This window comes from Dicentrarchus labrax, unplaced genomic scaffold (genome assembly GCF_905237075.1).
Source record: "Dicentrarchus labrax unplaced genomic scaffold, dlabrax2021, whole genome shotgun sequence".
Taxonomy (NCBI): domain Eukaryota; kingdom Metazoa; phylum Chordata; class Actinopteri; family Moronidae; genus Dicentrarchus; species Dicentrarchus labrax.
In genome coordinates, this window is record NW_026136715.1 from 18,047,504 (window position 1) to 18,068,328 (window position 20,825).

General features: G+C 38.7%; 1 protein-coding gene across 12 annotated transcripts in view; it reads left to right on the forward strand.

The window, feature by feature from the left end:
- The first annotated feature begins 3,102 nt into the window (after positions 1-3,102).
- LOC127377067 (neural cell adhesion molecule L1-like protein) overlaps positions 3,103-20,825 on the forward strand; it is a 50,097-nt gene continuing 32,374 nt past the window's right edge. For 3 of the 12 annotated variants that reach the window (XM_051424649.1, XM_051424650.1, XM_051424651.1), the window contains exons 1-2: positions 16,007-16,201; positions 17,735-17,871. In XM_051424649.1, the coding sequence (XP_051280609.1) occupies positions 17,864-17,871 (8 nt within the window). In that variant the 5' untranslated portion in view covers positions 16,007-16,201; positions 17,735-17,863. Of the gene's footprint in view, positions 3,495-16,003; positions 16,202-17,734; positions 17,872-19,109; positions 19,605-20,825 lie in introns of those variants that run through there. The other 9 variants (XM_051424653.1, XM_051424654.1, XM_051424645.1 and 6 more) reach the window with 9 other exon arrangements.

Here is a 20,825-nt window from a genome sequence, read left to right on the forward strand (position 1 = left end):
TTTTTTGCACCAGGGTGTCTTAATTTTGGGAAGATGGTGTGTACTACATGCATGCTAGACTGGTGAGCCACCAGTGAGCCACCAGGGAACCTCTGTCCTTCATAAAATTTTTACATGCAAGTTGTGACTGCATGTCAAATTTTTGACAAGAACATAATGAAAACTTTGGATGAAAAAATTTCCCCTACTGCAAGTCCAGTAGATATGGTGATTTCATTTGATACAATATTTTATTTTATGTCAAATCACTACCTGGATGGCCAAAATAACTTCAGACAGCCATATGGAAACCACAGGGAAATTAAGCTCCCTCTAGTGTTTAACTCTGATAAATAAAATATGTCCACAGCAGACCCAGGAGCAGAAACACCAGAAGAATATTTCTTGCTTAACCAACTGAAAAATCCACACAGATTTCCACATTCAACCAAGGACAAAACATTCGGAGAAGCAGTTGTGCTACAGTGTTTCTACAGCTGGTAGAAATTAGGTTGCATGCTCAAATGCACCTGAGAAAAGACAGGCGTTGTCCATCTACTGCATGAGATTAACACTGTGATATAGATATTATGATATATAGTGCAAATGTCATCTTCTGTAATATCAAATGTGGACATAAATCTGACCTTTTGAACATACTAGTTTGGCTAATCAGTCAACTCACATTTCCCAAAGTCTCTATAAACATGAACATGTCCAGTAAATACTTAAAAAAAGAAAAAGAAAAAAGCCTGGTGAAAGGATTTTAACTTTCCAAGCATGCTGAGAGGAGGCAGTGGAAATATTTCTGGACTGTGTTGCTTCTCCCCTGGTGTGCAAGGCCATCTGAAATGTCACTAGGGGGCATTGTTATACCGCAGGAGGAGAGACCTACCACCGATCAAACATACATCCGTTACTATGGCAACCAGACATTCTGCACTCTTTCCTCTGTATAATATATTTTGCATGTTTGCTCTGCAGCTCAAAAACATAGAGCAGAGGTCAGTGTGAGCTACCATTGAAACTGTACGTATTGATAAAAAATAAATTGCTACGAGGAGTCAGACTCAACACTTGAATAAAGAGTTTTCAATTTGGGCAAAATGTTATTTTCCCATGTGCTATAGAATTACTTTTATAACATACGGAGACTAAAACGTGGAGAGGAATCTAAAGATCTCACTTATCACCAGTGAAGTGCTTCGAGGCACAGAGAAACACAACTTGAGGGCAAGATTGCAGGTCAGAGGAGAACAATGGCCTCATAATGGGTGAAAATGTGTGATCTCCAAGCATGCTCCGGTGCCTCTGTCTCTGTGGAGGGTAATGTCAAGGTTCAGGACATGGTGTTCACTGCTGCTTCAAGTGGTAATTGGAATGTAAGCTTTTTCTCTATACCCTTACAATTAAGTTTGGACCTTGTGGGAATGAAGCATGGCAAGGACAGCTTGACACTGAAGAGCTTTATTTATGGTCTTTATGTGTTGATAAAAGTTTGAGTGTTTCTGTGTATTTGCAAGGAAAAGCTGAAAAGTTTCATCAAGATTTTATAAGATTAAAATTAAAAAAGGTTCATATTCAGCTCTAAAGGCTTGTGCTATAAAACGCACACAGAACACTTTGCACACAGAATTAAGAAACATATGCACTCAGATTTGAATTATTTGAATGAATTACCTACATTTAAATTCTCTAATGTCTAAAATATAGTAATATATAACCAGTATAGTAGAGGTTCTTCACACAAGAACCATTTTAAAAGCCTGAGTTTGATTGCCAAAGTATGCCTGGAAAATAAAATCTCAAATGTATAGTCCAACTAAGAGTACTTGTCAACAAAAGTCTATTCTTACACAGTTTACAGGAAAGGGAGAGCATCCTTCACTATGTGATTTGATCCTCTGATTACACAGTGAGTACCAACAAAGACACACTAGAATGCTTAGTCTGCTGTTTGTCAGTATGTCCACAGCACTGTGTCCTAAATCTGGTTTATAATGCCGCTGTTACACAAAATAAACCAATATACCGATATTATTCAACATCAGTAAGTTTAACTTACTTTACCTTAAATAAGATTTGAAATCTGAGACAGCTTTTTTTCATTATTCTTATTTGAGTGCCTTTCTGAGATCAGCATGCAATGAATGATTATTTTCTTTAGTGGGTAATCTGACAATTATTTTCTTGATTAAGCAGGCAATCGTCTATAAAATGTCAGAAAATAGTGGGAAAAAGCCAAACACAAGTTTCTGAAGCACAAGTTGATTCAAACTGCTTGCTTGCTTTGTTCAACAGCCTAACCACCATAGACAGCAAAGAAATTCTGTAAATATTCAATAATGAGAAGGGAGAACCAATGATTAAGAAAATGAGTTAAATTATTCATCGATTGTGATAATTAATAGACTGTTTCTACTCTTCACTTCAAATCCCATCTACATCATCTTGGGACAGGTTTTAGTTTATCTCAGAGATAATTAAAGCTGTGGATATGATCAAATGGTCTGGATTCTGCAATCTGCAAGAACGCTCTCTCTCCACATACCTGCACTTCACATTCCTTCAGAGACAAACACTTCATCTGAAATGTTCAACTCTGAGACAATAAAACACACTCAACACGTGCTTTGTTTTTGGTTAGTGTTAATTGTGTTTGTTCACTATAGAGCTGATATGACTCTGGAGTGCAAGTGAACTCAGATGGGTGTGTCACTCTGAACAAACACCTGCATAGTTTTGTGTGTGTTCACCTTCTCACTCTCTGTGAGTGCGCATGAGAGATAGGGCTATATTGTAAAGTAGCACTTGTCCATTTTGAAATTCTATGCTATAGCTATCAGCTTGGGATTTGAGCAGCCAAATACAGTATAGAGAAGGTAAATCCACTCAGCAGCCATTTATCCTCTTTAGATATTCGGAAAGTGCAATTACGTGCATGAATGAGCAGTAATTGTCCTTTGAAATCACCTATAACCAATGTAACTGACGCTTACACGGCGGTGTTGTTATGCATTATGTGAAGCAGCTCTGTGCTCAGGTATCAATGGGTGGGAGAGCGATGACGCCGCTCACGCGCCTTTGAATTGAATTGATTGACAGTCGACACGCGCGCACACGCGGGATGACATATTTCCCCACGTTCTATATGCGCACATGTTTTACTCAAAGCCTATGGGTGTCTGCCGGTTATAGTGTATGACAGCAGCCATTCCACCGCCTGTCCTTTGACCTCTGTCGCTTCCAAAATAGAGAAACGACCTTGTGGAGAGTTGAGTCAGAGCGGCAGTTGTTAACTAGTCCGAGAGTTCCGCAAAACTCTGCGAGTGTCGCAAAGTATTCCAGCAGGAGTTGCGATGTTTGTCACTCCTTCAGCTCTGAATCATACCGCGGACTAAAAAAAAAAAAAAAAAGTTGCCATCACTCGACGAACTTTTCCTGAGTGAAGACGAAACCTCGATAGGTAGAGGACTCTTCATCATCAGCGATCACTCCAGTTGCTCGTCTTATGGGTAAGCTGTGCAACACAATGTATCTTTAGACAACTAAATGTTCTTTTTATCCGGGTTTGTGACAGAATAAAAGACACACAGCTTCGTCACAGAGGCACACTGTGATAAGTTGGGATACCAGCATAAAACACCAGAGCCCCACGTTGCATTACTGAAAGTCTTATTTATTTATCAGTTGAAATCAGGGGAAGTTCTCAGGTAAAGACCTGTGCTTGTCTTGCTTGATAAAAACTATCTGTGAAAAAGGAATCTGTGCACATTCATGTTATTGGAGCCCAAGTAAAAAGTTTAGATTTTTATCTATTAATTATTTGTGCTGGTGTGTTTCTCCCTCCCTCTGCAGTTGAGGTATTTGTTTGTTGTTGTTGTTTTCTTCATTCTTACAGTACAGTTGTACATACAGCTGTGCAAAGCATTTCCCCTTTTTTATTTTTTGAATATTTGTTTCTGTAACCAGCATACTGTAGCTCTTCCTGGTGCCGACATTAACTTCAAAGCTATCCAAAATCAAATTCAAGTTCTTCAAGACCTTCCTTTTTTGTTTTTTTTATGACATACAGATGCATTGCATTCCTTACATGAATGCAAACGGTTCACAGTGAGATCACATCTCTCTCTGTCTGTTCGTCTGTCTGGTCACTCAGAGAGTAAAGAGGAGTGGTGGTGGGTGAATTGCCCGGAGCATTGGCCACGCTCTGTCCTGTAAAGCTGGCCTATTCAAGCCTCTGCAGCTTTGTCATAGTGAAATGGGTCGAGTCTCCCTCTTTGTGTAACCCAACTTGACTGAAATGTGGTAATTGGGGAATCCTGGGATCCTCACTCCCTGTGGTGATGTCTGGACCAAGCTTTTAATAAATTCATTTACAGTACAACAAGTTGTTACATGAAAAGCAGGTCAGCTTTTAATTTAAACTTTCATCCGGTTATGTGTTCATTCTGGCGTGGTGTGCCTCGCTATCGGATTCTTTCTGTGATAAATGAGGAATGGTTTAAGGTCAAGCTTCTTAAACATTAAAATGTCCTGATTTTCTTTGTTTTATCATCATTGTCATTAATGATCATTGTGCTTTGTTCTGTTGGTAGGATAAAATAAGACGTCTGAAGACATTACGTTCTATGAAACTAATGGGCTTTTTTTTATTACAATTTTCTTAAATGTTATTAACCAAATGATTAATCAGTTAATCAAGAAAATAAACTCCTTACTAATCAATGAAAATGTCAGTTGTAGCCTGATAAGCACTCACAATGTTTAATCTTGGATTCAGAGCTGCAAATATGATTTTCATTATCATTTAATTCGGTGATTCTTTCCTCAGTGAATTGTTTTCTCCATAAAATCTTAGAAACACACAATCACACAATCACAGTTTCCCACAAACACAAATGAATGCGTGGCCGACTTTTTTTCACTGTCAATTATGACAAAAGAAAAGCATCAATCCCTCACATTTGAGAAAGTGGAAGAAGCACATTTTTGCTTATAAAACAATTTGATGATCAAAATAATGCCAAGTAATTTTCCGTCGACTGTTGCAGGTCTACTGGGATTCAGTCTACTTAAGACACAAAGCCGTTTCTCTGTTCCTCTTCTCCTTCTTCGGTGTAAAGATTTAGATATTTTTCTCTCTCTCAGAAAACCCTGTTATCGCGCAGGTTGTTTAGACTAAATGGGTTTTCCACAAAAACGGATTGAGCCTTCCAAACCCGTGGCTCACCGGCATTTTCTGGTTTATTAGAGGCAGAGAAAGGATGATAAATTCTAAATGTCAGATGGTGAGTGGTTTGTCTGAGTGCACTTCTTATGAAGCAAACACTTGAATGGAAACTGACTGTGGATTCACGCTGGAAATGTCATAATGCTCTGACACCGTGAAATGGAAATCAAAACTTTCCTAGGCAAATAGCTCCCCAGTGGCAAGAATGAGAGAACATAAATGTTAAAGTGTCCCAGTAAATCACTTGCTACTACTTTTTCAGAGGTTGTACACACCGTCAGCCTGGGACAGGTATATCCAGCATGTGTTGCCACATGCCAGGCATGCTGTCTCCACCTACCTTGTCTGCCTTCCAGAGAAAAAGAAGAGATAATAGCCTGTCAGCAACCTCTGTAATTGTATAATTGGTGCCTGTCAAAGGAGTTTTACTGTTACTCAGCTCTGCGGGTCTTGGTCAAACCCTGGCTTCACAGTTGTGGTAACTGACAAAAACTTGAAAGTGAAATTAAATATTATATTAATACTTTATTAGTATAAAATGTGTGTAGCACATGTATGCAAAATTCTGCTATTGTATTATGCATTAGGTGGGTTTGGAAGACTGCCAAATGTTTCGTGACAGAAAAGAGTATGTTTAGCTGCTGTCAGCATCTGAGCAGCTCATTGTTATCCATTAGGAGCAGCTAGTGCAATATAAGAGCCTTACCAGGCAGGGGGTGAGTTTCTCAGCCACTTAATCAGTGAAGAGTAAAACTCCATGCAAGTCACTTATAGTCAACAACATTATGCTATTGACATGCCGCCACTGCATGAAAGAATATAACATAACCTGATAATCTAATTTAGTGGTATAATAAATCGTCTAGATCGCAAATAACTCAAGTCTAATAGATTTTCTGTCACTTCCAGAGGGATTTCAGATGGTTAATGTGTGCATTTGTTGCTATCAAATTCTGAGAGCCACTAGTAATTGATCTCAGTGTTGGAACTTATTGATGAGGCAGACGCGGTTGGGGATTCCTTTAATTAGAGAAAACAGAAAGGGAAAAAGCACAGATACCAAATTACATTTTCTGCTTAGTGTAAAGCAATTAAAGGTTCCCTGCAAAATATAAAAGTTGTTAAACAGGCATGAGATGTTAAATTGTTTAATTGTCAAATCATTCATATGTTACTACAGTCAAATCAAGAAATTGTCTATGGGAAACAAAGATTGCTTTAAAGCGGATGGCAAAGGCTGCAAAACATCTCTTATACCTGAAGCAAAGAATGAATTAAGAAAAAAGTGATTGTGTTTGCTTTTCTAGAGAATCACGCTAATCACATACTTTACATATCAATAGACTCGGAGAAAGCATTCATGTGGATTAACTGTTTAAGTACTGTTTAAGAAGATAATCTGAGAATACTGCATACATGAATAAATTTAGCAGTCCGTGTACTTGAGAAGATAACAGCTGTCAGAAACATAGTGTCATAGTCGATCTTTCGTTCATCTTTTTGTATTAGGTCCATTAGTCTTCATCATGTGTAAGTAGTTCCCAATGTAAAAAGGGTCATTTTTATGTTTGATAAAGCATGGCAGGTGGTTCTGCTGTGTTGTTCCCATGCTCTTTCCTGCTGTGAGTATCAGTTTGTGTAGCAAGTAGCAACTCCATGCTTCGGTGCCATAAAAGGATATGCTGGAGTCCCTTCCCCACTTCTTGCTCAATCATTTAATGATGCTTGGTTGGCTTTTATCAGAAGATGACCATGAAAGAGAAACTAAACGGGTTGAGCACTGACATGTGTATTTTGTAAGGGAATTTATTGCTCTCCTCCGAGGACAGCCAGTCCACATTTGGAATGCTTGTGAAATATTTACAGGAGTCACCGACACAGGAAATCAACACTGTCAATGCTGCAGTTTAAAATAGAGGGGTCACTGTCAGAAACTGATTGTCTCTTCAGCCTGTCTATCTTGCCTGCCTTTTTACATACAGACAGATTTGTTAGCATGACACTTCCACTGGTCAAAGGATTACACTTGTATCCTGTGGAAATTTCTTCAAAATTCCCAGTAAATCTTTCCAGCATAGATACCAGCAGTCATGTTACCATGGTGTCTGGCTTTCTCTGCTCTGGCAGTTCCTAACAACCAAGAGCAAAAAGGTCATGACCGCTCCAGCCGACAACTGTTCGGTGAAATCAGTGCCTCACACAGGGGGCACAAATAACTTTGCACCTCGTCTGAATTGGAACAACTGAAGGCTCTCTGGCGAGCACAAGAGGAGCGGGATGATCTGGCTTCAAGGGAGGTCACATATGTTGTCCTCAGCCTCCTGCCACCCCCGCGCTGCACTTTCAGGAGCTTTTGTACAAGTTCAGTTGACAATAGGCTGCATTCCTCCTAGAAAGTGAGGAACATGCTTTGCTGGCGCTTGAAATGCTCTTCACGGCATTCATCTGGACTCCTGCTTTTGAACAGTGCCCTCACTGTTAAGACCCCTCTTTCGAGGACAAACGCTCACTTTGAGCCTGAAATACCCAAATAAGTTGTGACATTTACAGCGTATCGCCTTGTTGACAGTGACAGCATGTCCCAATTGCCAGACTATGAAGTAAACAGCCTCTCTGTGTGTGGTTACCTCCTGCAGGTTTGTCAGTGGACCCAAGTCTGTTTTGTTTTGGTTCTTGAACCTGAGCAGACTTTAGATAGGCTTGTTTAAAATTAGAGAATATCACACAATAAACACTGAATCTGACTGTACAGCAGGCGCATGTGTGTGGAAATGCATAATGATAAGAGGTCCTTGGTGTTTGACAGGAGTAAAGAATTTCATTATGACGCATGATTTCCATGTTCATACATGTTCCCCTGCCCTAAGGCTTGAGAGATATTTTTTAACCACAGCAGGTTCCCACCACTAATAGTAGACTGAAAACATGTTTTCTTGCTGTATAGCATTTCCAGTGTATTTATTGATTTATTGATTGTGCAGTGAGTATAATTTCCGAGAATCTATTGGCAGAAATGTAAAATAATATCCATAGGTGTGTTTTCATTAGTGTATAATCACCTTAAAACAATGTTTGTTTGGTTTTGTTATCTTAGAATGAGCCGTTTTTATCATCAGAGGCCACCATGCTGAATCGCTTTGTTTCTATGGTATCCCAGAACAGACAAACCGAACACTGCTTTTAGATAGGGCTTTTTGCGTTTGTTTTTCTGCAGCCACCATAGTTTCTCATACACGCTTGGAACGCAAGGGTGAGACGAAGAGGTTTTAGTCTCCAACTACACTGCTAGATGCCACTAAATCCCACATACTGGTTCTTTAAGTGAAAGTAGCAATATCACTATGAGAAAAATACTGAATTATAAGTAAATGTTGTGCTTTCACAATTATATTATAGTCAAACTGGAGAAGTGTATTCAGCAAGATGTACTTACACTTAGGTATCAAATGTACAACTCTAAGGTTGTTTTACTAAAGATTTATAGTAGGATATACAGTATAAATATATAAAAATACATTATTTGATTACTATTACTCATTTATTATGTGTAAGCAATAGTATATTATTGTAGCTAGTCGAGATGAGGCTCAATTCATTTAAATAGCATAAAATGGAGTTACTGAAAGTAGCCTCAAAATTGTACACTGACGTACCAACAGCTTTTAAGTTTAGTTGTTAACAAACAGCTGCTTATTTATGCTTCCAGCAGGTTTGAGTGATAGTTCTCTGTAGGTTCATGACTATAAGCAACCCCATTCACATTTTAATTTGATACAATGTATTATAAAATGTATTATATTAAAAAAGTATTTATTATGGTTGCTTTAGTACAGTACTTTAATAAATGTATATAGTTACTTACAGCCGCCAAAAGTCAAAAATCATTATCTGTTGATCTGGATTTGGATTGTAAAGTACACATGTTGAATCTATGATTATTTTCATTATCAATTAATCTGCTGATTATTTTGTCAATTCATTTTTTGTCTGTAAAATAGAAGAAAATAGTAAAAAATACCCATTATAAGGGTGACATTTTAAAACGTATTACTTTCTCCAACAGTTAAAAACCGAATGATATTCAATTTACTATCACATAGAAAAAGATAAAATCATTAGCAAAGAAAGAAGAAGCGTTTGCAGGTTAATTTTCATTATTTTCCCTCGATTAATTGGCTAAGCTTTTTAGCTCTAATACATATGTTGAGAATATTATCTTAGAGGCTTCTTTTATAATCAGTAGAAGCAGCAGCTTTTTAATGCTCAGAGTTTCACCCCTGTGGTGAGGACGTTGTACAAGCTTGTTTGAATTCCTACAATGTGTCATGGTAATATGTTGTTTTATCTTTATCATATCTTACCCAGGCCTCTGAAATCTTTAACTCTACTTTTGTAGCACACCATGGGAGGATTAACTTTGACCCTTGCACTCCGAGTGCAATGATTTTGCTCATCTACTGCTGGTATTCCTAACAACGGGCTCTGAACTGCATGTCTGTTTTTTCCTGCTGCTGGAATTTGATTCATATGCTAATGAGTTGAATTCCCATGGATTTTGCTCTCCTGTGCCGTAGATATCACCCCCAAACCTCTCTTCCACCCCCTCTCATTTTCTCTGTTTTTGTCTCACTCGCACTTCCTAACTTTCATAGTTTGTTGGGGTCACAAGCTTGCTCACAGTAATCTTACACATCACTCTTTGTGTGGTAGTATGCAGTTCTACTTTTGTTGACATGCATCTACATTGTTATCAGCACCCGAGGTTCAAGGAAATCAGCATACATCTCCCTGCTTGTCAGAAATGCTTCTTTCCAATGAACAGATACAAATGATACAGCTGGAAACTTTTTATGAAAAGATTCTTCACATCAAATTTGGGGTGATTTGATATAGATACTATCACATATCGTGAAAAACAAACACTCAGAAAAGTACTTTGTGGTGAATTTGCAACATTTGGACAATCAGGGATCAAAATAATCAGGAATTTCTTGAAAAAAGCTGTATAGCTTGAATGAAGTGTGAGGTCTTGATTTCCTGATTTATTTTTGAATTGTCACAATTTGCAGCCAGCATCTTTCCAAAAACCTTCCAAAAGTCATCTTGGCTTGCCCGTTGTATCCCCCACAAAAAAGATAAACCAGATATGTGGAAATATTATGGATTCAAAACTAAAGAACGACAGGGAGATGATGTTCCTATCTGAGGTTCCTATCTGTGAGGCAATATAATATGTGTTTCTTAACTAAATGTAAGGTAAAGTGATTCTAATACGTTTTTGATGGTTACATGATAATATCATGAATCGCAATTATAATCATAACATAAAATTTTAATTTCCTCCCATGTCTACATCAAAGTGCACAATACTTAATTTTTGTTACCTTATCAATAAAGGTCTGATAACTGTAATTACATAAAGCGACAATATACTTATAAGTTACTAATTTTTACTGGTGAAATTAATATATATATAAGTAAATGTAACCTTAATCTGTTCACCATGGTATAACAGTGATAATGCACAGAAGACCATATAATAAAAATAATGGACCCTGCAGGGGAAACGCTCCTGTATATTGTGGTATTTCTCCAGAAACCTGATCTTGCACACCTGACACAGTCTTTATTTTACTAAAAACTCTTAACCAGCAGCTTCATGTTGGACGTTCAGTAAATCACAGAACACATGGCCGCCCACCTAGAGCCGGGGTCTGCTTGAGGTTTCTGCCTCTTAAAAGGACGTGTTTCCTCAACTTACAACATTTACAAATACTGGTTCATGGTAACAGACATTTTGTAGTACTTTGAAGTTTAATTTTTCATTATCAAGGTTTACTGCAGTGTTATAATAATCAAATGTCTTCAACACGCCACATTGAGACAGGAAAAGGAGGTCTTTTATAATTGTTAGACAGCAGACTTGCCAGTGGGTATGTTGCAATATCTGACTTACAGTAAACAGGTTTCAGTTGAAACTTGGCCCTGATTGTGAGACCAGCCACCCGGGGTTTAATCACAACCTGCCGACATTTTAAGTGTCTGTGTTGAAACATTTATTAACTGGATTGATGTTGTCACTGTTGTTTTATGGCCCACCTGTTCACATGCTGAAAGATGTCAAGCAGTGTATCATCTGCATACAGATTGATCCCTCAGAACATTTTTCCTTTGCTCTGGCACTTTCCTCCATACACCAGCTCCCAAACTTCCGACCCAATACAGTGGAACCCCTAAAACACTCTTTAATGGACCCTTTCAATTGGGCGCGCAGACCAGAACAAACACTTTCATTCATGGTGTTCCAAAAATGCTAATGAAGCAAGGTCCTGACACTTTCACAGGGGTACCCCTGTCATGGGTCTGTGTTAGACAGCGGTGAGGCTGTCACTAACACGGGGTGATGCAAGGTACAACTCCTATGTTTTCTGTCCAGATAGTAATTTAGAAGCTGATGAGTCTCCTCAAGCACTATTGGCTCTGAGCCATAGCATTGTATAACAGATTGAGGGCAAACCAGGTTAAAACGAGCTGAAATTGGAGTCAGTTTTTAGAAAGAGCGCATGAAATGCCCTAGCTGCCTTTAATACTGCAATAATAGGACATTATCCATCAGCCATTCTTATATTAGGATGACTCTGATTGTGTTTTTAGTTGACTTTTTCTAAGTATCAATTGTCTGTTTTCGTCATTACACTTTATAGTTGGGTTGGGGTTTTAGTCAGTTCAGCTTTTTTATATGAAAACAAAACTTGTACTTGTCTGATTATGTGTTGTGAGCCCTTGTCAGAGCTTGCTATACATGTAATGATATGATTAATAACTTTGAGGGTGCACTTTGAGGTGACTCATGAGCCTTAGTCTCTTGACATGTTGCAGCAGGTGCTTCAAAACTCACTGATTGCCAGCTCATCATGTGTAGGCAGATAGGTAATTTATTTCTGATGAGTTTCTAAGAAGTTTGATGATTTTGTTAATGTAGTAGATGCCAGAAAAATTGCCACTGCTACTTTTGTTCTCTCCCAAAAGCCTGTGGTTAATGTGGAAAATTTCAGCAATTAACTGTCAACACGTATCCTTATTTCTCTTCTTTCCTGCTAGAATTGTTCAGAAATATTTCACTTTACTCTATTTTTTGTAGAATGCTGTTATGCATGTGACTCTGTATCATTATTCCCACATATGCCAGTGACTAAAACGTATTATATTTTTGAATCTGCACAGATTATACACGATACCTCTTAATGTCACACACACTTATGGTATTGGAGTCCCGGCTCAGACTCTCTTCATCCAGACAAACAGATGTTGAGGTTGAAATGTTACTCCTCATCTTTTTGTGTCTTAATTGAGTTGAAACTAGGCTGCAGGTGCAAGCCATTTGAAGAAAGACCCAAATGTGTTTTTCAAAGTGACAGGAAAATCTCTCTTTTCTTTCTTCCTTTTCTTTTAGGGAGAGTGAGTGTTTACAGTGGTGTGTGCATGACCAGGCAGGTCTCACCTGAAGTGTACTATGTGTCTGAGCCCTTTGGAGATGAATGTTAATCCCCAGGATTGCCCGGTTATTTCTAAACAATATAAAATGGCATTTATCACAACTTCCCGAGGTACATGAAAGTCTCTGTAGCTTCATGGGTGGCTGTATGTCGACAGGTCTAATTACTGTCCCTTCGACTCAGTTGGAAACAAAACATTTACATTACTTATGTACATACAAATTTGTATTGGTAGATACTGTATGTTCTGGTGATGATTGTTATATATTGTTAAAGCTAAATTAATATCAACTGAAATGTCTTTAGAGTATGATGGGTGACTACCCAAAAATCACAATGAATCATCATCAGCAGCACTTGGAAATAAGTATATAGCACTTTTAATGTTGCACAGTGGCAGAAGGAAATTGACTTGTTTCAGCCCTAGGCTTTCCTCAGTGTTTCTGAGAGATTTGTGAGTTGACCCCTGTTAAACAGTAGCCAGGAACCTGATTAACAACCAGCTGGTAAGAAAAAATGAAAAGAAAAAAAAGTCATAAAATGTCAAAAAAAAAATCATCAATCAACTTAATTTAAAGCTTATATCTATTTGACTAATAAATGCATACAAAGTTATTTTGATACTCACACGAAAGCAGAGCTACATAAGAAAAATAGACAATAGTCACAATCCACTTGATTTATTAAACAAAAATTCCATGAATAAATACTCAAAAAAGGTAGTTTTTTTTTAGTTCCCCAATATTTCAAGCTGAGCTTTTGGTGTCTTGTGCATTTCAACTAATTATGCACAGAATAAACACACACATAGTGCCATCACTGTATTGATAGGTCATGACCTGAACAACTAAACACAGAGAAATCATGAAAGTAAAAACATACAAACAAACCCCACCACCATAAGTCAAACACTGGAGTGGCACCCACTATGATACCAAAAACGGATTTTTAATACATGGACTATCACTAAAAAAGGAAATATTGAGGTCATTATAAAATATTAAAGTAACTGTGAAGTTATTACTTCAGTATAACTTTATTATTATTTCATAATGACCTTCATTAATAATGTAATATTTGTAAACACAGCGCTATAATCCAACAAAATGTTCATGTCTTAGTTAGTTTTATTTCTGTAAACTTGGTAAAAATACTGCAGCATTGGACCTACAAAAACTGCAGTTTTGAAGCAAATGTCTTCAATTTGTGGGGCTTCTTAAAAAAAGATTTCACCAACACAACCAAATACCACTTTAGGCCTTCAAGATTATCCCTTAAACTAATTACGAGCTTAGTTCAGACCATAAAGCACAACACTGCTCCCTTATCTGCCACTATGCAACAGCGACGAACAATGTGTCAGGGTGAAGGAAGGTGTGAAGAGGTCTTCTCGTGGCGTCAGTGTTTGAAGGGGAGAAGTTGAGTGTGACTGCTCGTCTCCACACTGTCTCTCCCAGTGCTGCTAGCTGTGGCAAACTGATTAAGCTCCTGAATGCCACTCTTTGTCACCCCTCACTTTTGCAAGGGACATGTTTCTGTAGTGATTCACGTTGTTTTCTTGCCCGTGTTGCCCGTGTTTTTAATGGAAATTCAGTTTTAGCAATAATTCATTATCACATGAGCATGTTTTCTCAGAGGGGGTGATGTTTCTCCAAAAAAGCTAAAGCAGTATAAGAGGAGAGATAGTTTGTTCAGGAAATATCCAACCATAAGGGCTGTGCTTTGGTATCAAGAATTTAAAGTTGTAATAGGGTGCCAAATGTTTGCTCGTCAGGCTAGCTTCTGTTCAAAGAGGCAGTTCTTCACATGGCATTCCAGGAATGGCGGGCCGTGCATTTCACACCTCGGCCTTCAGTAGTACTCCGTCTGAATCAATCCACCCCTCAATCACTATTTTATGGCTATAAAAACCATCTTATTATGCAGAAATGCAGTATAAAGACCCGTTGCATCGCAGATAGATAACTCATGTAGCCAGAATAAATGCCTTTACTGAAGAAACAAACCCGGGGTGCACAAGTCTCCTTCTACTGCAGCTACAGCTGCGACACACATAAAAAAGCATCAATAATAACCTCATAAAATTGCAATATTATTTAGGAAAATAGCAGCATTTTACTCACCAAAAATCCTGATTATTTGTACACAAAATCCATCCTCTTCCCTCAAGAAGAGTTCAATTACTCTGTCGTACAGATTATCCGTGCATTTCAGTTCCATCAAGAAGTCCTTTTCTATCGCCATCGATGCTAATGCTGAAATTCGAGCTTGCCCTGTTGTATTTCTGGCATAAGTTTTAATTCGCTTTAGGGCTGAAAATGTCCGCTTGACAGAAGCAGTGGACACGGGGATGGTCACCGCCAAACACACAAATGAGTACAGCTGCCCCATGCTCTCTGCTGAAGGAAGTCAAGGAGATCAGTGGGTTCAGCAGTCTTGCTTGCTTCAGAGTTGCCCGACCTTTCTTAACGATGTCCAGCTTTTCATGAAAGGTCTGTCTTGAAAATGGCTTTGACAATAAATCTGCAACCAAATCCATTTCTTCTCCTCCTTCAGCCATTGTGGGTTGACAAAACAGCTATTAAATCAACACAACTATATTTTTGCTCGTGCAGCTCGCTACAGATGCAGTTTGCTAGCTCTGGCTAGTACACTCTCTGACTATCCAATCAAAGGGTGTGAATACGCTGAAGCAACAGTTTGATCGACACTTATTTTATGCTACAGGGCCCGCAGAACTGATTGTGAAGGCCTCCAGGCAGATTTCTTTGACCGTGGCAACAAATGATGGCTGAAATGTGATTGGTTAAATGTTTTAATATGAAAATACACGTCTGGAAGCAGCGCAACCAGGGGGAAAGCTATGAAAGGAAGCAGACAGACCATTTGGAATTATGACTTTGACTATGAATATTACTGACGGCCCACCACTGCATTCCAGAAAGCACTGCGTGCCAGCGCAGGGATCGCTTGGCTTGGTGTCACCTAATTAAGCAACACACCTTCACAAACATCCACGCTGCACATGTGCTCTGCAAAACTAACATTTGGGATGGAGGAATGGAATCACTCTTATGATGTTCTAATGACCTTAAAAACTATGTGGTGTTTAGATTTTCCAACCAAACCTGCTGTGTTTAAGTCAAATAAATCACATGCTAGTGTAAATGCTAGTATTTTTGGATCACAAACTTTCCACGTGCATAAAGTATGCTTTGCATGTTTAAAGGTTTTGAAATATGAGGCGCTGCACGCTTTTGCTTTAAACCTGTTATGCTTGTATACAATGCGAAAGTTCCTGCCTCTTTACATAATACTGGAAGCACAGGTTTGATGTGGATGTGTTTGATGTGTGTCACGGAGCTGTTTGCGTGAATTCCAGGCTTGCATGATTATAGCTTGTTGAAGTGCTCGGGGGACTGAAACCTCGGGGGGACGAGGCACATGTTCCTGCACTGACAAGTAATGACGAAAAGACGCGTTGAACTTACAGGTAAGGGGAGTTGTTGTTTTATGACTTTAACTAGCTTAAAATTTAGATGTGTTTAGAGGAAAACTAGAGGATGTTAAGCCTATCTTTGAGATGTCAAACAGCATACATTGCACAGATATATATAGAAAAACTGAATTGATTACTGTCTTGAACGAGAAGGCTACTGTATCTTTATGTATTTGATGTGATCATTGAGACTTTGCCTGCTATTGGCATCAGTTCAGTACATTGGTTGCTTTAATCTGTGTGTGCAAACATAATTAAGTGAAGTGTCATCTTCAGATAAGCGCAAGAGTATTTGTAGTAGTTAAAGAAGCCTAGATATGGTTCGATAAAGAGATCAACATTTCAAGATGTCACTCCCAGGTGCGATCTAAGACTGGATGGTAACCTCAAAGCCGCTATTCTTTTACATGTGGTTAAACTGACAAACTATTTCAAACCACTGTTGCCTGCGAACCAGCTGTAGTAGTTGTCACAGCCTAACTCAGCTGTGTGAGCAGCCAGAACATTTGTGTTTAACATTGTGAATTTTAAGAATGAGACGTTAAGTAGTTCAACCCATTGAGTTTAAATCTGTTTGTGTACTTGTAAATTGCTCAAACAAAGTAGACAAGGTTTTGTTTGCAAAGGCACTCTAGTGTTTCCTTCTGAATAGAGTTTGAGTTCTGAAGGCTGGGTTCACCTCGGTCTGTCCCAGCAGATGTTTATGAACGTCTCAAACCTCCTCCATCATTGCTCTCATTATCTGTGTTGACAGCAAAGCCTGTCATGATGCATTTCTTTTGTGTGTGTAGTTGTATGTCTGCTTGTGTCCACCCATAGTTTGCATAGATTTCCACTCACTGGAATCTTTTATATTGTGATTTCAAACAATGTTTGAGAATGTAATAGAATTGTGAATGTGTCATAACCTTAGTCGTCGTTGTAATAGAGTACATACTTAGGTGTGTCCCGGTAGCCTTCCGTCCTTTCTTTGATTATACTCATTACACACGTACACGTACATAAAGTGTTTACAGTTTTTTCAACCCAGTCATCTCATGTTGTAGTATGTGAAGCTTTTCATAAGTTTGTTTGGAAGGTATTTTTATAATTACTATGCATTTGTGAAGTTTGATAAAGACATAAGGAAAAGACTTATAATTTTCAGAAAGCACCAGGGGCAAGGGCTGTTTGGGAAGAAATGCATCATGACAAAGGCATTGGGCAGGGCAACCTTTTCAGTTAGTTACCACAAGGAATTCAGATGTCGGTGGAGACTTGAAGTCGGAATTCACAAATGAAGATGCCTCACGTTTATTTTAACAGTCACGTCAATTTAACAAGCACAATGAAACTGGTCATGAGCAGAGACCCTGAAAACTCTTGCCAAAATCCTGTGTATTCTCTTCTGTTTATTTCATTTTGTGAGTCAGAATTGGAATGATGATGTTGAAATAAGTCGATGCATGTATTTTACATCAATATTATAAGATGTGGTTTATCAGCACAATTTAATATATATATTTGGTCCTGTCCATTATATGTCAGTTCCTCAGAGCCCCAGCTGACGTCTTCAAATGTCTACAGTTCAGAATCTGAAAAGAAAAGAAAAGAAAAGCAGAAAAAGCCTTAAATTGGAGAAGGCGGAACCAGCAAATATTTGCCCCGACAAAGTTGATGTCAAAGTAATTATGTTTCAATTGACTTGCATATGTTAACATAAAATATGTGTTGCAGAAGATTTTATTTTATATTACTTAAGCATTGATCTTTTATGTTGTAGTTTCAGTCTCTTTTAATTTTGGTACTAACATTTTTTGTCCCACTTCCCATGACAACAACATAAAGCCAGGTGACTCTGTTTATATATTTACTTAGAGCAGACTGTGTTTGGCCATGTTTAAGCTATTGTCTTTTGATTTACATTATTCTCCGTCCCACGTCTTTGAGTGAACATGCAAGTCCTGTAGGCTTTGCCACTCAGGTCTTTTTCTCTGTTTACAGAAGCCATGCTCTCTTAAACATGGAAAAGGTTCATTTAAAGTGCTGACAACTGTCTTAAATGGACTGTGTAATTATGTCCAGTAACAGACTTCAGGTTGAATTAGAGGCAAGTCAGTCACTGGTTTAAAAGTAAAAAAGTAGGACAGTATAAAAAGTAAAGATTCCTAATTAGCGCAAATACATAAACACCAAAGCATGATAGAATTTCTTGTAATTTATTTATTAAGCAGAATAAATTCAGTTGAGATTAATTATTTAAAACACAATTCTTCTCTTTAGAATAGATCATCTCAGGGTAAGACTACCATGTAACTTGCACTACCTAGTTTTAGGCTTTAAATATACTGAGGCTGTGAATGTCCACTCAGTTTCCTGCTGGTTAGATGACCCTGCAGGAAAGTGTGAGCATTACCAAATTGGTGCGGTCATTATGTCCCCATTAGGCTTAGGAAATAATGTTGTAGATGCAATCTCCATTATTCCTAATACAATGCTAATCTGGAAACAAATTGGAAAACACTAGCTCAGGACAGTGTCTGTTATGCTACCTGTATATCTTAAATCTCTGCTTTACTCCTTGGAATATAAATAGGGCCTATTGAGAGAATTACTGAGAGATAACATCAGATTCCTCTGCATAAAAGGGGATATTTAAGTTGTCTGAATAGCTGAACTGAATCAATTCTTTACATCTCCAGAGAAGAAACTATGCTTGCACAATAAAAGTCTTTAAAAGAAAGGGAATGGAAAGGAAAAGTTAAACCATGTTGCTGAAAATCCTAGTGGCCTGCTATCAACAACATCATGTCTGTTTCAGGCATGTTCTCACTTGTGTTCATCTATCAATCCCCCCGGAGCACTGCATGGAAATGAAAGTACACTTCCACAAAAGAGAAGATGACTCTCTTCTCTTTTCAATGGAGCTAAGACACATTGCATTAAAATCACCGAGATGGAGCCGGGTGTAAATGGGCGTGCATAGTTTTTCTGGAAGGTAGGATGGAGGGATCCGGGAAAAAGGGAGAGAGAGTGAGAAAGAGGGATATGCTTGTACTTCCTCTCCGCCCATTCTTTCATGCTTGATGAGTAGCCCGCAGTGCAGGCTTTGTCCAAGTCATTGTCACAGGCTTAGAGAGCCTCTTTGCCAAGTGAGAGGCTTTGGCGACATATGTCACTTCAGTGAGTCTCCTTTAGCCGCTTGAGTGGAGGGGTGGGCAGGGAGGCGTGTCTGTGCACCAGGAGAGGAGCAACGTGAGGTGGAGGACGAAGGACATGTCAGAGATGTTAGTTCATAGAGAGTTGTTGGAATGATCCCTTGATGGTCCAGTCCCATACTTTTTCCATGGGCTTGTAGTGTAGCTGCGTTGGGCCTCTTCTAGAGGTGGACTTCAGATGTGGAATGACTCAAAAACCAGTGAGTATTCATGAAAAGTATGCTATTAGTTCCTTGGAAATGTTTTTTTCTGTATTTACTGTATATGTATTTGAGCATAATAAAGTGCGTATAAACAATTTATTTCTTTGCTGTCTGTACTTTGCAGCTACATGTACATAGTCTGTAGGGGTGCTGGTTTGTCTGAGGGAGGTTGCAATAAGTTTGAGTTGAAAGAAAGGGAGGGGGGTTTATTGTATACAGTGTGTGTTGGCAAGGATTAGCCATGTAGTAGTCACACTCTGCTAGCCCTGGTCAACTATTGGTTTAGGAAACACAATCCCTGCGGATTTGTGTCTGTGATCTGCCATGTGTTCAGGTAATAGATCCTTTGCTCCCAAAACAAACGCTTTGTTATCTGTTTACATAGGGACTCCACCCCATTTTACACTCTAAGGATTTTGCCTTTCAAACAGACTGTGTCACCTTTGTTTGAGTTATCATTTAAGTGGCAGGTTTGCAGATCTCCACGTGCATATACAGCTTAGTAACGTGCCTAACGTAAAGGTGGTGTGCACCAGGCAGTGGATCTGCTGCACATGAATGAAAGTTGCCTGTTAGGTTGTTGCCAGGATAAACACAAATCCGGATAAAAGGTCCCACTTCTCATGTCATTGGTGGACTCTGGGCCTCCTACCTAACAAGGACTCTATATGCCCTGCTGGGCTGATGTGGTTTTATGTTTGTACTTTAAATCACAACACTGTCACTAAAGTTTTTACTTATGCCTGTGTAATAGTGCAGTAGGTGGTCCCTAAGCTGTATCTGTGTGTGCAGGCGGGCACATATGGGCATGTGTCTGTGTGAAATACAGAACACATAGCATCAGACTAAGAATGACAGAGGCTTACAGCTTGATAACAAAATTAAAATGTATGTTTACTCCACTGTAACAGACATCCAACAAGCTTTGTTTACCATTCAATCCGGCTGAAGATAATCACAAAAAGTTCTTATTGCAAATAATACTCCGCCACAATCTCTCAATTTGTTTAATTGATTCTAAATTCATGCAGCTTAATCCTTCATCTAGTCTAAAACAATTACCACTTTAACCTTACACACTAAGAAGGGACAACTCATGCAGCTTTGTGTCCTTAGAAGAACTCTGAGTAGCACTCAGTCATTGTTAAGCAGCGTACTGTATGACTGCTGGGGCTCCCTGCCTTCATTCTCCTGATAGCAGGATTAGCTAGAGGGTGA